At 47.9% G+C, this 19723-nt stretch overlaps 1 protein-coding gene across 1 annotated transcript in view; it reads left to right on the forward strand.

Moving 5' to 3' along the window:
• Nucleotides 1–19723, forward strand: part of FAM151B (family with sequence similarity 151 member B) — a 33282-nt gene that overhangs the window by 9046 nt on the left and 4513 nt on the right. Inside the window, exons 2-4 of the mRNA XM_015428111.1 lie at nt 583–708; nt 5308–5470; nt 14651–14862. Coding sequence (XP_015283597.1) covers nt 583–708; nt 5308–5470; nt 14651–14862 — 501 coding nt within the window. The remainder of the gene's footprint in view (nt 1–582; nt 709–5307; nt 5471–14650; nt 14863–19723) is intronic.

The raw sequence follows: 19723 nt of genomic DNA on the forward strand, positions 1-19723 counted from the left end.
ATTCATAATCGGTCATTTGACCTCGCTTTTATTTCTTTTCTGCCGCATGATCTCCTGCGCTTGGCCCAGTCAGTGTCGCTAAGCCCATTCGGTCTCACAGCACGGAGAACCGTCGGAACGAAGAGGCGCCTCAATTCTCAGGCATTCCACCCTTGAAGAGGCAACCTCTTATAAGTTCCATGGCCAGGGTCCCTTCGCCGGGCCCCTGGGTTTTTTTTGCAAGCCTGCGCACCCCCTTCTTCGGCTGGAGTGCAGCTTCACCCCCGGGAGGTCCGGGAGGTGAGTCTGCTAGTGCGCCGCCATAAACCGGACGTCGTCATTAGTGTATTGCTTTTGGAGCACCAGAACTGAGCCTAGGGTGACTCCCACTACAGGAAACAGGAAGTAATTGAAATTAGTCCTGCCTCCCTAAGTGATGGATGGGAATCACCCACAAGATGTCCTCCACCTCAGAGGAGAAGGACCCTTCATGGTGAGTAACCAATGGTTGTTCCAGTCTCACAGCACATATAAATGTGGTTTAATAAGCAGTTTGAAGCTTTCTGTCATGAATATTTATCCACACTAACGTTCTAAATGCAGGCTCTTGGAGTGAAAATATATTGGATTATTTCCTGAATACTAAGCAAATTAAAACAAGAGATGGAGCTGAAATCCTGTGGTATCATGCAGCAAACAGTAAGTTGCAAATGACAGAGGCAATACAAAGTGAGTATCTATTGGAAAGTATATTTGAAAATATATGAATTGTAAAGGCTTGATTTTAATTGAACAGCATAGTACAGAAGCAATTATTGCAGAAAAGCTGAAATACACTAGCATTATAGTTGGCTTGTTGGAAGAAGAGAGGCTGTTTTGTTTTTGTAGTAATCTAGTCATAAATGTTACATGGCATCCTGTTTTGTCACCAGAAAAAATGCATTTCTAGTCTGCACGGTTAGAGACCAAACCCTCAAACTCTGATAGTACTTCATGTGCTAAGCAACATTTCCAAAGACAGTCACTGTTTGTAGTTGCGTGCAGCATGCTGTTGAAATGCATCCAGATCTGAGGCATTGTGTCATATGGAGAAGAAGCCCTGGAGCAGTTAGTGGTTAAGAGTGTCGGACTCATAACTGTGAGACCCAGGTTTGAATCCCCACACATGCCATGGAAGGTTGCTGGGTGACCTTGGGCTAGTCACGGTATCTCAGCTTAACCTACCTCACAGGGTTGTTGTGAAGATAAAATGGAGAAGAGAATTATGTAAGCTGCTTTGGGTCCCCATTGGGGGGAAAAGGTGGGATATAAATTAATTAAATAATTGTGTGTCTAATAGAAACAGCGACTGAAGTTGTGCTGATGTATGCATCAACCAAAACCTTACATTATCATCCCAAGCAGGTCTTCTCATAGGGCTGCCAACCTCCAGGTGGTGGGTGATCTCCTGGGATTACAACTGGTCTCCAGGTGACAGAGATCAGTTCACTTGGAGAAAATGGCCACTTTGGAAAGTGGACTCTGTGGCATTATATCCCACTGAAGTCCTCCCCTCCCCAAACCCCACCTTTCTCAGGTTCCACTCCCAAAATCTCCACTCCCAACCCAGAGCTGGCAACCCCGTCTACTCGGAATGCTATTCAGGTTTATTCAGTGAGGTTTATTTCTTAACATCGCACTGGGGAAATAAATGTAAATGTATGAGCCTATTTAATGGCCCAAGAGCATGAGCAAGTAGCTGCAATGATCCAATTATGACAAAATAAAAACTGAGGTGAGGATATGGTAGCTTCAGACTGTATAGTTAATAAATAATTGTGTTATTTTTTGCTGCATAGTTATTGGCTGACACAGTTGTTTATTGTAATTCCTATTCTTTATATTGTGTAGCTCCCAATGCTGAAATATATATTAAAAATTGAAAAAAACCCTAATTTGTATAAGTGCATGAAGATTTTCATATGTTTAATATTTGACCAAAGAATTTGGATTCGAATATCTGAAACGAAAAGCTAGGTAAAAGTAGGGTTGCCAGACCCTCCAGTGGAGGCAGGGGTCCACCAGCACCAGGCCCTACCACCCCGCTGCTGATCAGCTGGCCAGTGGAGGGGACTTACCCGGAAAAAGAGCAAGGCCCAGTCGACATTGCAGCAGTGTGTCTACGTCACTTCCAGTGTGACCTGGAAGTGATATCATCACATCGGCAGCGTCAGGGCAATGCGCTGGTATTTGGGCAAAAACTCTGCGGTAGAAACCAGATTTACCATAAATTTTTCCCAAATACCAGAACATTGCCCCAACATCGCTGCATGTTGACATCACCTCCGGGTCACATTGGAAGTGCTGGGCCTCCCTCCTGCTCCTGGTAAGCCCCCCCCCCATCCCCTGCTGGTTGCCAGGAGGGTGCTGGCAACCCTAGGTAAAAGACATCAGGAATGCTTTCCGACAAATGTTGTTTAATTTAGGCAAATGCTCTAGTGAGCTCTTACTAATTTCACTGCAGCTTGTGCAAGATATATTCCAGTTGTACTCTAGGAAATCTTTGGCTGCATTCCTGTACATAGTTAGACTCCTGACATCCCACTGAATTGAAAGGGATTTAAGCAGCATAGGTGTTTGTGACACTGGTCTTAAAGAATTGTCTCTAACCAAAAAGTTTGCTTTGTAACAACGCACCCCCAAAGTATTGTTTTTCTGTGAATGTGTTTGGTTCTTACGGATTAATCCACTAAGATTCTTTATAAATTTAAGGGGGGGGGATTGTGGAGGCATTGCATTTTCTCTATTATGGTCTGCTCTGTATGCTTTTTGTATGTGATGAATTACCGTATTTTTTGGACCATAAGACTCACTTTTTCTTCCAAAAAAAGTGGGAGGTTCAGAAGGTTCAGAATATTTTTTTCCCTGTTTTCCTCCTTTAAAAACTAGGTGCGTCTTAAGGTCAGGTGCGTCTTATGGTCCGAAAAATACGGGTAATTCACTTTTTCATAGGGACTATGGCCAAGGAATTCTAGTGCATCTTATTTTCTTCTGTGAGATGGAAATGTTTAATGAATTGGGAAGTACCAGGACATGTAGTGCTGAATGATAAGGGAAAATAGTCTACCCTGCCCTACTATGATATTGGATCTGCTAAGCCCATGGCAGGCAGCCAGCCAATAACATGGAGCTCTTAAACCTGGCTGTGACATCCAAATGGACCACTTGCTACCAGGCAACACACTTCCCTTGGGTTATGAATTCACTTGTAACAAACATATCTTGTGTTGGTTTTGTTGTTCAGACGCACAGTAGTCTGAGTCTTTGCGACCCCATGGACCACATCACACCAGGCCCTCCTGTCCTCCATCATCCTCCGGAGTTTGCTCAACTTCATACCAGCAGCCATCAATTTCCATGTCTCTAGATCTAAAATGACTTTCTTCACTCATTCAATCTACCTTTCTATTTTTAAAATGAGACAAAAATATTGTTCTTCCTTAGAAAACAGAATAGCTGAATGAAAACAGAATATTCACAATACATTTGCAAACATAACTGAACACACTGACCACTATTCGGGGTATTTATTTATTTGTTTACTTAATTTAAATCTTGCCTTTGTCCCCAGTGGGGCCTCAAAGCACCTTATAGCATTCCCTTCTCCTCCATTTTATCCTCACAACATCCCTGCAAGGTACGTTAGGCTGAGAGTATGTGTTTGGCCCAAGGTCACCCAGCAGGCTTCCATGGCAGGTTCAAACCTGAGTCTCCCAGATCCGAGTCTGACACTGTAACTACTAAACAAATGAAAAAAACAGGTTGCTTACCTGTAACTGATGATCTTCGAGTGGTCATCTGTGCATTCACACCCATGGGATCTAGTGCGCATGCGCTGGATCGATCGGCATTGTAGCAAGCTCTTTAACGGATTTTCGCACCCAGTCCCTCGGGCATGCGCAGGAACCCCACCGCGCATGCCCAGAGGGGTGCATCCCGCCAGTTCCTTCGAACCGCCACAAATCAACCCCTATTGAAAATGTAGACGCTGACAGCAGCGGGGAAGGAGGTGTGAATGCAGATGACCACTCGAAGATCATCAGTTACAGGTAAGCAACCTGTTTTTCTTCGACGTGGTCTCTGTGCTTCACACCCATGGGAGATTAGCAAGCAGTGGCCTACCTGGAGGAGGATGCTGGCAGGTCCTTACTGCATCGCCAAAGATAGAATGTGACGTCCCATGTTGGTATTAGAGTTCTTACGGACGTCCAGGGCGTAATGCCTCATGAAGGTGTTAGGCGTGGCCCAGGTAGCAGCCTTACAGATGTCCGTCAGGGGTACTCCCTGGAGGAAGGCAGTGGAAGCCGCAACAGCCCCGGTTGAATGGGTATTGATGGGGCCAGGCAACGGCTGCTTTGCAATCAAGTAGCAGAGGTGGATGAGACCCGCAATCCACTTTGAGAGGCCTTGAGCCGTGATGTGAGTCCCCAGCCTCGCTGGTGCGTATGAGATGAACAGTTGGGAGTCATGTCTCGTTGGGCGGGTTCTGTTGAGGTAGAACAGTAGTGCCCTTTTGACATCCAAGGTATGTAACAGTCTGTCCTCTGGGGATTTCGGAGCTGGGAAGAAATCTGGGAGGAAGACCTCCGCCCGCAGGTGGAACTCTGACACCACCTTCGGCAGGAAGGAGATGTCTGGTACGAGGTGGACGCTGTCTGGCAAGAATGACAAATAAGGCGTGTCATGCCGGAAAGCCAGTATTTCTCCAACTCGCCTTGCAGAGGTGATGGCCACTAGAAAGGCCGTCTTCCAAGACAGGAATTTCATATCGCAAGTTGCGAGTGGCTCAAAGGGTTTCCTCGTAAGTTGATGAAGGACTAGAGGAAGATCCCAGGGAGCGACAGGAGTCTTGACAGGAGGGTAGAGGTGTAACAAACCTTTTAAAACCGTTTCGAAAGTGGATGTGAAAACATGTCCATCCTTCTGCAGAAGGGAGCCATTGAACAGGTACCACCACCTCCACGGGACGTGAGACAAAAAGCCAAAACACACGAACCGATCAGACCGAAGAAAAAGGTCTTTCCAACGCAGCGGTAAGAAAGGAACTGGCGGGATGTCCGTGCCCACCCCTCTGGGCGTGCGCGGTGTGGTTCCTGTGCATGCTCGAGGGACTGGGCGCGAAAATCCGTTAAAGAGCTTGCTACAGTGCTGATCGATCCAGTGCGTGTGCACTAGATCCCATGGGTGTGAAGCACAGAGACCACGTCGGAGATGAGTTATTCTGTTCTATACAGGAAGGCAAAGTTATCTGACTAAGCTTTTTTTCTTTATCTTTTTGTAACTAAACAGGTACAGCTCACATGATAGAGGCAGATGTTTTTCTTCGTGGAGGAGATGGCAATGGTGAACCAATCATGGCTCACCCACCTGAAACCAACAGTGATATTACACTAAAGGAGTGGCTAAACGAGGTTACAAATACTAGCAAGGGTATCAAGCTTGATTTTAAAAGGTAAAGGGGAAACTGTATAGAGATTTCCCAGTATAAATAAGTATCTACCAATTCTGTGCAATTCCAGGTGTGTGGGGTCCCACTTCAGGTCAGGGCCACAGGACATACAAAGAAAGTGTTCTCCCCACAACCATTTTCCTAAACTGAAATGGCCTGAGGGTGCACTGTTTGCATCTTTGGGGAAGCTAAGATGTACTGAGAGCAGGCCTCATTTTGGCCCAGAGCACGCCGGAGCAACGCTTCGGCAGTAAACATGCCTGCCCCTCCCCCTCAGCCGCGTAGGGCTCATAGAACAATTTGGCTGCTGCAGAAATTAGTTTGTTCTGGAGCGCTTGGAGGATGGGGGGGAACAGGATCAGGTCAGCTCCTCCTCCGGAGGGAGGGGCGGGCCAGATCCCTCCTGGTATCACAAACTGAGTCTGGGAGCAGCAGGGGAGCCAGTCGCTTATACCCCCTCTAAGCTGTGGAGGGCTGTGAGCAAAAATCCTACTTGGTGAGCTACTGGCCTTAAAATTGTGAGCGAGCAATTTGGCTGCTGCAGAAACTAGTTTGCTCTGGAGTGCTTGGAGGATGGGGGGGGAGAGAACAGGATCAGGCCAGCTTTTCCGTAGGGAGGGAGGGGTGGGCCGGATCACTCCTGGGATCACAAACGGAGTCTGGGGGCAGCCGGGGAGCCGGTTGCTTATACCCCTCTAAGCTGCGGAGGGCTGTGAGCAAAAATCCTACTTGGTGAGCTACTGGCCTTAAAATTGTGAGCGAGCGATTTGGCTGCTGCAGAAATTAGTTTGCTCTGGAGTGCTCGGAGGATGGGGGAGGGAGAGAACAGGATCAGGCCAGCTCCTCCAAACAAGGGAGGAAGGGAGAGGCCTCATCCCTCCTGGGATCACAAATGGAGTCTGGGGGCAGCAGGAGGACTGCTGCAGAAATTAGTTTGCTCTGGAGTGGTCGGAGGATTTGGGAGGGGGAGAGAACAGAGGTGATGAGGGACCCTCTCCGAGTGGCCTCCTAAGGAGGGCTAAAAGGCGGCGTCAGGTATTCGCCTCCTTTCCCTCGTGGGGCTAGACTACTACCTTTGATGGAAGTGACTAGTTGCTAGACTACTACCTTTGATGGAAGTGACACACATCCTGACTAATGGAATCTTTGACACCAGAATAATCTGAAAAATTGATACGACTACTATTTAGGGCCTACGATTTATAGCCTACAATACAAACTTGTAGCAATTGCAAATGCAAAAGCATATAAGAAAACAACATCTGGTCATATGTATATATAAATTTCTTATGTGTACATTTTTGTATGTATGTCACTGCAGTCTGCAGCACAACCCCATACTGCATGTTAAGATGCTATGAACTCTAAATTAGGAGCTCCTCTATCATGCTCTGAAAAATCTTTTCCCCTCTTCTCAATAGTTTTTTTATTTGTAATGGAATCATAAACATTTTGCAAAACAACTGCTATTACTCAGCAGTTGAACAATTATGTATAATGCCTAGTGGATTGACAGCAAACCAAAAGCATTCTTGAGCAATGTATGCAACATCGCTTGTTAAATTTAAACCTGTCTGGTGTGATTCAGTTTGGCCAGTATGAAGCTATGTAAGTGGAAAAGCCAAAGTGGTTTTCTGTTTTTGGTGTAGTGGTTAAGTGTGCGGACTCTGATCTGGGAGAACTGAGTTTGATTCCCCACTCCTCCACTTACAGCTGCTGGTGTGACCTTGGGTCAGTCACAAGTTCTCTCGGAGCTGTTCTCTCAAGGGCAGTTCTGGAAAGAGCTCTCTCAGTACCACCTACCTCACAGGGTGTCTGTTGTGGGGAGGGGAAGGGAAAGGGATTGTAAGCCGCTCTGAGACTCCTTTGGGTAGTGAAGGGCGGGGTATAAATCCAATCTCTTCTTCTTTTTAGGGAGAGCTATTTTGGGGGTTAGTGTGATTCTACTTGCTGGGCATCCTCGTTCCCCACCCCTGGCCCCACGAGGCTGGAGATTTTGGGGGTGGAGCCTGAGTGGTGGGTGTTGCCTTTTGACACACTTCCGGTGATGCCAGGGGGTGTGGCATATGCAAAGAAATTATGCTAATGAGCTCCTGCATCTCTTTTTCTACAAAATGACCCCTGACTGAGAGCCAGTATGGTGTTGTGGTTCAAGGGCTGGACCTAGAATCTGGGCGATCCAGATTCAAATCCCCACTCTGCCATGGAGGCTTGTTTGATGCCTGTCATGCAGTCTCAGCCTAGTTGTTGTGAGGGTTGTGAGGATAGAATGGAGGGTCTCAGGGTTGTTGTGAGGATAGAATGGAGGTGAAAATGCTGTAAGCCACTTTGGGACCCCATTTGAGGGAAAGGCAGGGTATAAATGAAGTAAATAAAATAAAAATACCGATGGCTATGCTTAGACTTCCCCAGTGGGTCAAATAGCCGCTCCCGAGTTATTTTAGGTCAGTGAACCAGCACAGAGAGGGGAAGGCTTCAGCTGTTTTTTCATGCATGCTGCAGTCCCAGTCCAAATTGCCTCCCTCCCCTCATGCGCCTGGGAATTAAACTCCCAGCACAGAATTTGAGTCACTTGTCTGTTGAGAGTGCATGGGTTCACTGTGTAGATTTTTAATGTGTGAACTGGCTCTATTATAACATTAAGTACTATCCTAAAATATTAGTTTAATGTTCTTCTAACACTAGAAATTGCTAACACATTTTAAATCAGCAGTAATTAATCTATATACCAGTGTTGTAATGTATTTTAGGATACAGTGGCCTGGATCCAGATTATATTTTCCCAACTGTAGAATGGAAAATATCTGCTTCCCCTATCTCCTACTGTAGGTCATTGATCTTCATAAAGTGCTGCTTCTGGAGGACAAGAGACACTGAAAAACAGGTTGCTTACCTGTAACTGGTGATCTTCGAGTGGTCATCTGTGCATTCACACCCATGGGATTCAGTGCGCGTGCGCTGGATCGATCGATATTGTAGCAAGCTCTAACGGATTTTTGCACCCAGACCTCAGGCATGCGCAGGAACCCCCAACCACGCATGCCCAGAGGGGTGGGCACAGACATCCTGCCAGTTCCTTCAGACGGCCGCAAATCAACGTCAATAAAACATAGAAGCTGACAGCAGTGGGGAAGGAGGGCGGGTGGTGTGAATGCACAGATGACTACTTGAAGATCACCAGTTACAGGTAAGCAACCTGTTTATCTTCGACGTGGTCTCTGTGCTTCACACCCATGGGAGATTAGCAAGCAGTGGCCTACCTGGAGGAGGGTGCTGGCAGGTCTTTACTGCGAAGCCAAAGATAAGATGTGACATCCCATGTTGGTACGAGAGTTCTTGTGGACATCAAGGGCGTAGTGCCTTATGAACGTATTAGGCGTAGCCCAGGTAGTGGCTCTGCAAATGTCCAGTAGGGGAACTCCCTGAAGGAAAGCAGTTGAGGCTGCGACAGCTCGAGTAGAATGAGCCCTGATAGGGCCAGGCAACGGCTGTTTAGCAATAAGATAGCAGAGGCGGATGAGACCTACAATCCACCTTGACAAACGCTGAGCCGTGATACAAGTTCCCAGTTTGGCCGGAGCATAGGAAACGAACAGCTGACAGTCACCTCTCGTCGGACAAGTTCTCTGTAGGTAGAATAGGAGTGCACACTTTGTATCCAATGTGTGTAACAGTCTCTCCTCCAGGGATGTCGGAGAGGGGAAGAAATTCAGAAGGAAGACCTCTGCCCAGAGATGAAATTCTGAAACTACCTTTGGCAAGAACGAGATGTCAGGAACAAGACGGACACCATCCAGCAAAAATGACAGGTAAGGCGGATCATGTCTGAACGCCAGTATTTCCCCGACTCGCCTTGCCGAAGTGCCACCAGAAAAGCTGTTTTCCACAACAGCAATTTCAACTCGCAAGTTGCGAGTAGCTCAAAAGGTTTCCTGGTGAGTTGGCGAAGTATCAGGGGAAGATCCCAGGGGTCCACAGGACGTCTGACAGGAGGATAAAGGTGTAACAGTCCCTTCAAAAAATGTTTAGAAAGAGGATGCGAAAAAAGTGTGCATCCCTCAACTTGAACGTGGTAGGCTGAAAGTGCAGCCAAATAAACTTTCAACGAGGAATGTGACAGTCCAGACTCATCCTGCTGACAGGTCCAATATGGTTGAGAACCATGGCTGTCTCGGCCACCACGGGGATATGAGGATGCAATCCGCCTTCTCGCTGATGATTTTGCACACCACTCTTGGAAGCAGAGGCAGCGGGGGAAAGAGGAAGTCCCTGGACCATGGGTAGAGGAGACCATCCCCTAAAGACTGCGGGTCTCTACCTCCTCAGCTGCAGAACAGAGGACACTTTTTGTTCGCACTGGTGGAAGACTGGGAGTAGGTATATAGGATTCATTTCCTATTCATGCAGACGAAGTCCTCCCCGACTCAGTTGGTCTGCCTGCACATTCATATGCCCCGGTATGTGGGTGGCAATTAGGAAGATGTTGTGGGCGATGCAGTCCCACAACTGAATAGCCAGTTCACAGAGGTGTTGAGAGACAGTGCCCCCTGTCTGTTTATGTAGCTGAGGGCAGTAGTATTGTCCGTAAGGACCGTGACACTCTTCCCCCTGATCAGAGGCAGAAAACTGGTGATAGTGAACTGTATCGCAAGTAGCTCCAGAAAATTGATGTGACATTTCCGCTTCTGTGTGTCCCATCTGATGCCGACACAGAGTCCTATCAGATGGGCACCCCAACCTGAGAGAGATGCATCTGTCGTCAGGGTGATCTCTGGTGATGGAGGGTGGAAGGGTGCTCCCCAGAAGAGGTTGGAGGGGGCAGTCCACCAAAGTAGAGAGTCCCATATTTTGGGAGGTGGGGATAGGAGGGTATAGTGTGGGTCTCGTTCTGGATTAAAATTGCGAATAAACCAAAGTTGTAGGTGGTGCATTCTCAATTTGGCAAAGACCAGGACGGATGTAGTAGCGGCCATCAGGCCGAGGAATCTCTGTATTTGAAAAGCCGTTACCGAGGGTTGAGCATGCATCACGGTGGCTAGATTGATAATGTCCGCGGCCCTGCTCTGCGGTAAGTAGACTCTGCAATTTATGGAGTCCAGTAGTGCGCCAATGTAGTTTATTTTCTGGACCGGTTGAAGTTGAGACTTCTTGAGATTTACCTGTAGCCCCATGGTTTCCAGGAGGGTCAGTGTCTCGTTGATGTGGGAGAGTAGGGCGTCTTGGGAAGTTGCAACTAGTAGCCAATCGTCGATGTATGGGTAAATGGAGATACCCCTGAGACGGAGGAAGGCCGCGACCACCACCATTGTCGTTGTGAACACTCTCGGTGCACTTGAGAGACCGAATGGCAGAGCTGCGTATTGGTAGCGATGTTGGCCAATAGCAAACCGTAGGTATTGGCGGTGGGATGGGTGGATGGTGAGGTGGAAGTACGTGTCTTGGAGATCCAAAGTGGCCATCCAGACGTTCTTTATAGAAGTGGTAGGATCTGCTGCAAGGACACCATGCGGAAACGACGGTAACGCACAAAGCAGTTGAGCGCCCTTAGATCTAAGATTGGTTGAACACCTCCATCCCGCTTTGGAACAGTGAAATAATGGGAATAGAATCCCGTGCTGTGTTGGTGAAGTGGCACCGGCTTGATAGCTCCCTTGCGCAGAAGGACAGACACCTCCTCCAGAAGAGCTGATGAAGAGGCTGTAATAACGAAGACTGGAGCCATGGGTCAAGATGGACAGCACCCATTCGTCTGTGGTGATGAGGTGCCAAGTTTGGAGAAAAGGGGTTAGACGGGTGGGATGTGACTGGAGAACATGGAAGTCAAAAACTCTGCTTTGTGGACTTAGCCTGCTTATAGCGGGGGGGTTGTTGTCCCAATCCGAATCTAGGTTTCTGAAATGTTGGCTTTTGGCCTCCAGAGGATGTACGTGGCCTCCACTGCCGCTCAACCGCCGGCAGTTTGGGGTACATTTTTGCCAGGGTCTGGACCAAGGACGAGGCTGGTATTGTTGTCTCGTGGAGGAAGAAATGCCCAGAGTACGAGAGGCCTTTATGCTTTTGTGCATATCTTGCAATATGGTGTCTTTGATGCTATTAAAAAGACCAAGGCCATCGAAGGGGAGGTCTTCTACATATGCCCTGGTATCCGGCTGCAAATTGGTGTTGCGTAGCCATGAGTGTCTTCGGAGAACGATGCCCTTGAGCAGGTGTCTAATGCATGCTTAGAAGTATTAATTTGTTGGTTTTGCCAGCACCATGCCCTCCTTTTGGATGATACGGGCTAACTGATGCTTATCATCTGGAAGGGTTGCTAACATTTCAGAAAGCTTTTCCCATAAGGTATATTGTTAACTACTAATACAGGCTAAATAATTTGTGGTCTTCATGCCGAGCGCTCCCGTGGAGTAGAACCATCGGCTAAATGCATCTAGCTTTCTGCTCTCCCTGTCTGAAGGGGCAGAATGGATTTTCTTCGACTTGGATGAGGAAGTAACTACCATTGAGTTTGGTTGAGGTTGGGTGAACAAGAATTCCGCTCCTGCTTCCTGGACTCTGTACATATGGTCCATGCGGCGTGTGGACACTAGAGCCGATGAAGGTTTATCCCACGGCGTTTTAGTCGCCTGTAACAGGACTGTAGACATGGGCAACACTATAGATGTCGATGTATCTAATTGTACAACATCGAATACAACATCTGTAACCAATGGTTGAGGCTGTACGACGGAAAGGCCAAGGGAGTGGGCCATTCTTTTAATGAGGTCTCTGTAAGAAGATAGGTTTTCTGGTGGAGATATAGGTTGGTCATCTGCCACTGCCTCTTTAGGAGATGGCTAGTCAGGCGAGCTGTGGACATCTGAAACCCCCGTGTCGGAATCGTCATCTGTGGAATCTGAGGAATCGGGGTCTGGTAATTGTACAGGAGTGGCTTCCACTTGACTGGTTGGCATCGGGATCGACGGAGTTGGAATAGAGGGACTAGGTGGTCGATATTGATCCGGTCGATGTCTAGGAAGGTCTTCAGATGGACGGTCGGGAGGACGAGAAAGAGATGCAGAGGGTGTCGGTCTCGATCTGTGGGGGGACCGCGATCTATGTGCAGAATAACGATCCCAATCTGAATAAGCTGCTGGCGTGAGCCAGGGCATGGACGCCGGTGGATAAGCCCCATAGAGATAGCGCATCTGACGGTGATCCCAGGAGAGAGCAGGAGGCGGTGAGTGCAGAAAAACCCATGGCGATCTACTCCTGGAGCGGGGGTGTCTGGGAGATAGTGAAGTTTCTCGTCTCTGGGAGCATCCTTTATCAGCCTGCTTGTTGATATCAAAAGGCCGATCTTCGGCAAAAAGACGGGGGGATGACGTTGGGTGTCGGATGGGATCTGTCGATGCCGACCTGTACCGATATCGGCATGGAACTCCAAGAGTGGCGATGCCGATGACTGAGAGGGAGAACGATCCCTGACCAAGGAACGGCTGAGGATCTCCACAATCTCGATGTCGGAGAAAGGACGTATGTCCGCCAGCATATCATGGTCTAGCTGGTGTATAGGAGAGTCCAGCAGTTGGATGGTCGGTATCGGTGGAGCGACCTGAGCCTCTGATGCCGATACAGTCGTAGGAACGGGGGGCACCTTAGGGGCAATACCTGGTGCAGAACCCGTGACTTTTCCGGACTTCGCCATCTTCAGGGGCTTAGAGGAACCCTTTTTGGCGGACTTGTGGTCTTTACGTGATTTCTCCTTCGACTGTGCTGTCGGTGCCGGATGCTTCGATGTCTACTGGATGATGTCCGACGAAGACTTTGATGCTGGAGCCATCAATGTCAATGGTCTCACAGTTACATCTGGATCCATGCCGGAAGCGGGGTTGAGTGCCGATTCCAGCAAAGCAACTCTGAGACACACCGCTCGATTTTTCCTAGTTCTATTGGAAAGCTTGGCACAGTGTTGGCAAGATTCTGGGCGGTGTGTCTCACAGAGGCAAAAAATACAAAGGGTGTGCCCGTCAGGCGGAGCTAGCTTACTGCCACACCCAGTACAAAAAAGCCCCACTTTTTCTCCATAAAATAAGCAAAACAGAGAAGAGAGGAAAAGGGGGGGAAAGAAATAAAGTGGGGGGAGGCCAAAGGCCAAACTGAGGTAAAGACCTCCCCCTCAAAAAGTTATTTTCTTTTTTCTTTTTTCTTTAGATATAAGAACAAAAAACAGAAGGAAGATGATAAAAAGAGGTTGACTGGATAAAATCCGAAGAGTCACTCTGAGGAAAAATAGCTACCGATCTCACTGACCAAGAAACGATGTTTCCAGTGCAGCGGAAAGAAAGGAACTGGCAGGATGTCCGCGCCCACCCCTCTGGGCATGCGTGGTTGGGGGTTCCTGTGCATGCCTGAGGTCTGGGCACGAAAATCCGTTAGAGCTTGCTACAATACCGATCGATCCAGTGCAGGCACACTGAATCCCATGGGTATGAAGCACAGAGACCCCGTCGAAGATGAACAACATAAGGGAGGTCTGCGCCCATCCCTCTGGGCATGTGTGGTTGGGGGTTCCTGTGCATGCCTGAGGTCTGGGCACGAAAATCCGTTAGAGCTTGCTACAATACCGATCGATCCAGTGCAGGCACACTGAATCCCATGGGTATGAAGCACAGAGACCCCGTCGAAGATGAACAACATAAGGGAGGTCTGAAGCAGGAAAGGGGAATCAGTAGAAATTGCCACTTTTGTCTGGATCCATCCCATAATCATTAAATATTTCAGTTAAGATAACCTCATTTTTAGAGAGTTCTTCAGTTTTTACTATAAGGGCCTTACAAGCTTTTGCTTGATTTAAAATCACAGTAGCCTTAGGTTTAGCTGAATTTCCAGTTGTGTTTTACTAGAATACATAAAACTGCAAACAACAGATTTTAAAACAGGGCATGAGCCATACAGCAGCCCACTACATTTAGTAATATTCTGTTTAACATTCATGTTGCACTTCAGTATGAGTCACTTTTCAATCCTTACATCATCAATCCTGTATTGGTACTTCATTACTCTGAGGATCCTTAAAAGCTACTGGAGGCGGTAATGATGTGGGGATTATCTGAACCAATCCTACCATATATGGAGGAGTGCAAAATGTATTGTATGCATCTTCCTGTGTGGCTACATTATGAATTTGGTCTTCTGTGTTTATAGTCTAGCATCTGTGAATCCGTCGATGAAGCTTCTTGGAGATATAAAACTCAGGAAACCTGTTTGGATTAATGCAGACATTCTTCCTGGACCAAGTGGAAGTAATTGTGCAGTAGATGCAAAGGGTTTTCTGGAAACCGTCACATCACATTTTCCAAATGTAACCTTATCACTGGGATGGACAACTGGGTGGAGTAATCTAAAATGCAATATAGGTAAGAATGGTCCGATAAATGTGTTTAATCTTGGCAGAGATAATACTGCCCTTAAATTCCTCTACCATCCCTGCAGCTATGTTGATCAATATATAGTTGTTTTGAGGGCTAGGTGTGAATTTCAGTCCTACATCCTTCAACTTTTGTGGTAGATCACATGCTTTGAGTACAGGAGGTCTCAGTTTGAACTCTTGTTTTTTTCTAGTGTAAAGAATCTCATTGTTTGGGACAATGGTATAGGGAGAGGAAGTGCTTCTGCCTCCTCCCCGCACCATTTCCCCAAGTAGAAACACCTGTGGGTGGTTAAAAGGCAGGGGCCCCTTCTTCTTCCCCCATAACCACTGTCCTGTGCAGAATCAGACACTTGCGGCTCTTTAAAAGGCAGTTCCTGTGCCACTGCAAGGAGCACTAATTTGCTCTGGGGAACCCTGACCCAGCTCGTTAAAAGATGTACTGTGTAGCTTAAGCCTTAGACACGGGAGTTCTGTTTGCATTAATTTCAATGAAGGAGACTGTTCACTGTCTAAAACTCTTGCGTAAAACCCTGAAGTGAAAGAACCTTAGCATTGACTTCTGAAGCTGGAGTCAGGTAACCATGGTTAATCATATAAATATTATGTTTCAGTCATGCTTCAGGGCTGTGGTTTAGCAGATCTCTGCTTAGTTGGATTTCATACTTTTAAACTGTGATGTTGACACACGTTTGAGAGATTCACAGAATAAGTGAGCAGTCTCTCGCTTTATGTCCTTTCTTCACTAACTGCCTCCTCAAAATGGTTGTGTGAATCTGTCTTTAATATTTTGAAGAGTACAAGTAGGTTAAAAATCTAAGCCCTTGAGTAATGCTCATGTGGTCTGCACACACAAAATGTGAAGTCTTTCCAGCTTAAAAAAATATTTTGGATGTTCTGGTCACTGAGAAAAGTGTTGTAAAGACTCGGGAATATGAGGATGATATATGTTGGTCAGGATGCAAGTCTTCTGCTACATTTAACATAAGAACATAAGAGATGCCAATGTTGGATCAGGCCAAAGGCCCATCCAGTCCAACACTCTGTATCACACAGTGGCCAGAAATACCAGTGCCATCAGGAGGTCCACCAGTGGGGCCAGGACATTAGAAGCCATGACACTGTTGACCCCCCCAAGCACCAAGATGACAGAGCATCATTTTCCCCAGAGTCCCTATCTATACCTTGTGGCTAATAGCCACTGATGGACCTCTGCTCCATATGCTTATCTAATTCCCTTTTGAATCCGTCCATGCTTGTAGCCGCCACCACTTCCTTTGAGCTCTGACGAGATCGGGTTTGCCTGGGCTACCCAGGGCAGGGCAGAAACAGTGCATCTTTACCCCCTTCTCATTGCCATGCTCTGACACCCCAAAATACTCACGACATGGCTTGGGAATAGGGTTGCCCACCTCCAGGTAGGCCCTGGAGTCCTCCAGGAATTAGAACTGATCCCCAGGTTCCAGAGATCAGTTCCTCCGGAGAACGTGGAAGCTTCAGAGGGTGGAAGATATGGCATTGCATTTCCACTGAGCTCCCTCCCACCCCCAAACTCACCCCCAAAATCTCTGGGGATTCCCCAAACCAGAGTGGGCCACCCTACTCAGGAGCCACACATGGTTTTCTGAAAGGCCACCAGTGGTTCTTTTGAGCTCTGTTCCCTAATGTGGCACCACTAGGCAAGTGGGTAAGACCCTTCTCTGGTTGGACTTGTGGTGGGCATGCAGTTCCCACCTTGAAATGGCTGCTGTAGTGGGAACTAGAGGAGGAGGAGGAGAAAGAGGAGGAGGAGGAGGAGGAGGAGGAGAAGAATAGGAGAAGGAGGAGGAGGAGATTGGATTTATACCCTGCCCTTCACTATGTGAAGGAGTCTCAGAACAGCTTACAAACTCCTTTCCCTTCCCCTCCCCACAACAGACACCCTGTGAGGTAGGTGGGGCTGAGAGAGCTCTTTCCAGAACTGTCCTTGAGAGAACAGCTCTGACAGAACTATGGCTTGCCCAAGGTCATCCAGAAGCTGCAAGCGGAGGAGTGGGGAATCAAACCCGGTTCTCCCAGATTAGAGTCTGCACACTTAACCACTACACCAAGGAATCTCTATGCCTTTCTGAGCTGCAGGTCCTAAAGATTCCTAGAAAGGGATGACATCACTTACGGGTTTTCCCCAAAGTCATTGGCTTGGCTGACTTGTTTTATTTTTCTTCCCAATGGCTGGCTGGCTGGCCATTACGGATGATAGCTTAGACATGTGCAAAGGACATAACTCCAGTAACATAATAATTTATTGAGGAGAAAGAAGAGGAGGAGGAGGAGGAGACTGGATTTATAGCTCGCCCCTTCACTCTTGAGTCTCAGTGGCTTACAATCCCCTTTCCCTCCCCAGAACAGGCACCCTGTGAGGTAGGTGGGGCTGAGAAAGCACTTTCCAGAACTGCTCTTGAGAGAACAGCTCTGAGAGAGCTGGGACTGACCCAAGGTCACCCAGCGGGCTGCATGCGGAGAAGTGGAAAATCAAGCCCAGTTCTCCAGATTAGAGTCTGCTGCTCTTAACCACCGATTCACACAGTTATTAAAACATTTGCAGGCCAAGTAGAGTGGAAACTCAACTATGGTAGCTGGAAACAGATCTCTGTCACGTGGTGTGAGAACACATGTACACAAAAATCCGATTGCACTGCGCCACATTGTTAGAAAGCAGGAGCTGGCACAACCTGTCAAACCACTGCAAACGGATCAACAAATAGACGGAAAGCCCATCGAAAAATCACACACACACACATGACTGGCAAACAGAAGGACGTGAGCTGAACCAGCAAAGTGTTTGAGCGACTCTCCTAGCCATGGTGATCGGTGTCGGAGCCGTGTTGAAGCAAGAGTGCATCAAAAGCCCGACACTAACAAACTTAGAAAAGTAACTCCACTGCAGCAAAACTTTGCTTTCATGTGATACGACAGCCGTGTCCCTATTGGCTCATGTAGGGGGAGGGGGGCTGAAACGCTTTGGATGTCCCATTGCTCCCGGAGCACCGGCTCAACAGTTCTCTCCAAATCCCCAGAGCTTCATCTACAGAACCAACAGGGCCTCACTTGAGATTTCTGCCAAGGCGGTTTTGATGGTTCTCTAAAAAGAGACACAACGTTGAAAAAAATTCCCCAGGTGCCGCCGAAATGGGAAGGCTGCCAGCCGAAACCCACCAGCTAGGACCCAAGGGGTAGCGGGAACTTCATTTGAACTGCCCCAAAGGACAGAGGCAAACTGGCAAGAATCGGCATGAACCGCTGAGGGAATACTGTTGAAAGCAAACTTTCCTCCCTCCCTCTAAAAAAAGAAGATCAGAAGAATAACAAGTTCTGTTTTCTATGCTAAATAACGTTCGTTTGGGTGGCTGAGATCGGCTTTCGAGAAGTGCGACTTCATTATGGGCTGTGCTGTGAGGACGTTCAAGGCAATCCACATTCAGACAATGGATTCTGAAGGCTGTCTCGTTTGCAGTCCGGCCAAAGAACCAGTTATGGCAGCTTATTCTCAGATCCAAAACACCCACAGGAAGAATCTCCCCCTTCACCACTGCTGTAGTGGTAGAGTTGGTACAGTGTCAGACTGGGATTCTCACTCTGCCATGGGAGCCTGCTTGGCGAACTTGGGGCCAGCTCACACACTCTCAGTCTGACCCACCTTGCAGGGTCGTTGTGAGGACAAACCAGGGAGTGTTGTAAGCCCCTTTGCATCCCCACATGGGAGAAAAGTGGGGGTTTAAATGACACAAATCAATGAATCCCCTTGGTTAAGGCATGGTATCCTGAGGGGTGATGACAATTCTTTGCACAAAAAGTTTTTGTTCAGCGTTGCAATGAGCTTTGTCAAAAACATTTTTTAATAGGATGGTGTCAGTTCCAACGGGCGGGACACTACAACTCTACTCCACCCCAGACTCTCCAGGTGTAGTGTTTAAGAGCAGCAGACTCTAATCAGGGAGAATCGGGTTGGATTCCCCACTCCTCCACATGCAGCCAGCTGGATGACCTTGGGCCAGTCACAAATTCTCTCAGAGCTCTTCTCTCAAAAGCAGTTCTTTCAGAGCTCTCTCAGCCCCACCTACCTCACAGGGTTTCCGTTGTGGGGAGGGAAAAGGGAAGGAGATTGTAAGCTGCTCGAAAACTCCTTTGGAGAGCCAGTTTGGTGTAGTGGTTACGAGCTTGGACTCTAATCTGGGAGAACCGGGTTTGATTCCCCACTTGCAGCTGCTGGTGTGACCTTGGGTCAATCACAAGTTCTCTCAGAGCTGTTCTCTCAAGGGCAGTTTTTGGGAGAGCTCTCTCAGCCCCACCTACCTCACAGGGTGTCTGTTGTGGGGAGGGGGAGGGAAAGGAGTTTGTAAGCTGCTCCAAGACTCCTTCAGGTAGTGAAGGGCAGGGTATAAATCCAATCTACTCCTCCTCCTCCTAACATAAAAACATAAGAACATAAGATAAGCCAATGTTGGATCAGGCCAATGGCCCATCTAGTCCAACACTCTGTCACACACTGGCCAAAAATACTAGGTGCCATCAGGAGGTCCAGCAGCGGGGCCAGGACACTAGGAGCCCTCCCACTGTCCCTCCCCCCAAGCACCAAGAATACAGAGCATCACCTGCCCCAACCTGTGAGTTCCTATCTATACCTCATGGCTAATAGCCACTGATGGACTTCTGCTCCATATGCTTATCCAATTCCCTCTTATAAGAACATAAGAGATGCCAATGTTGGATCAGGCCAATGGCCCATCCACACTATCTACCAGCCTATCTAAAACACGCGTAATGTCCGCTACCTTCGCACCAGGCAGGCAAGTCACCATACGGTCAGTACG

This window comes from Gekko japonicus, unplaced genomic scaffold (genome assembly GCF_001447785.1).
Source record: "Gekko japonicus isolate JY-2015 unplaced genomic scaffold, Gekko_japonicus_V1.1 scaffold1275, whole genome shotgun sequence".
Taxonomy (NCBI): Eukaryota; Metazoa; Chordata; class Lepidosauria; order Squamata; family Gekkonidae; genus Gekko; species Gekko japonicus.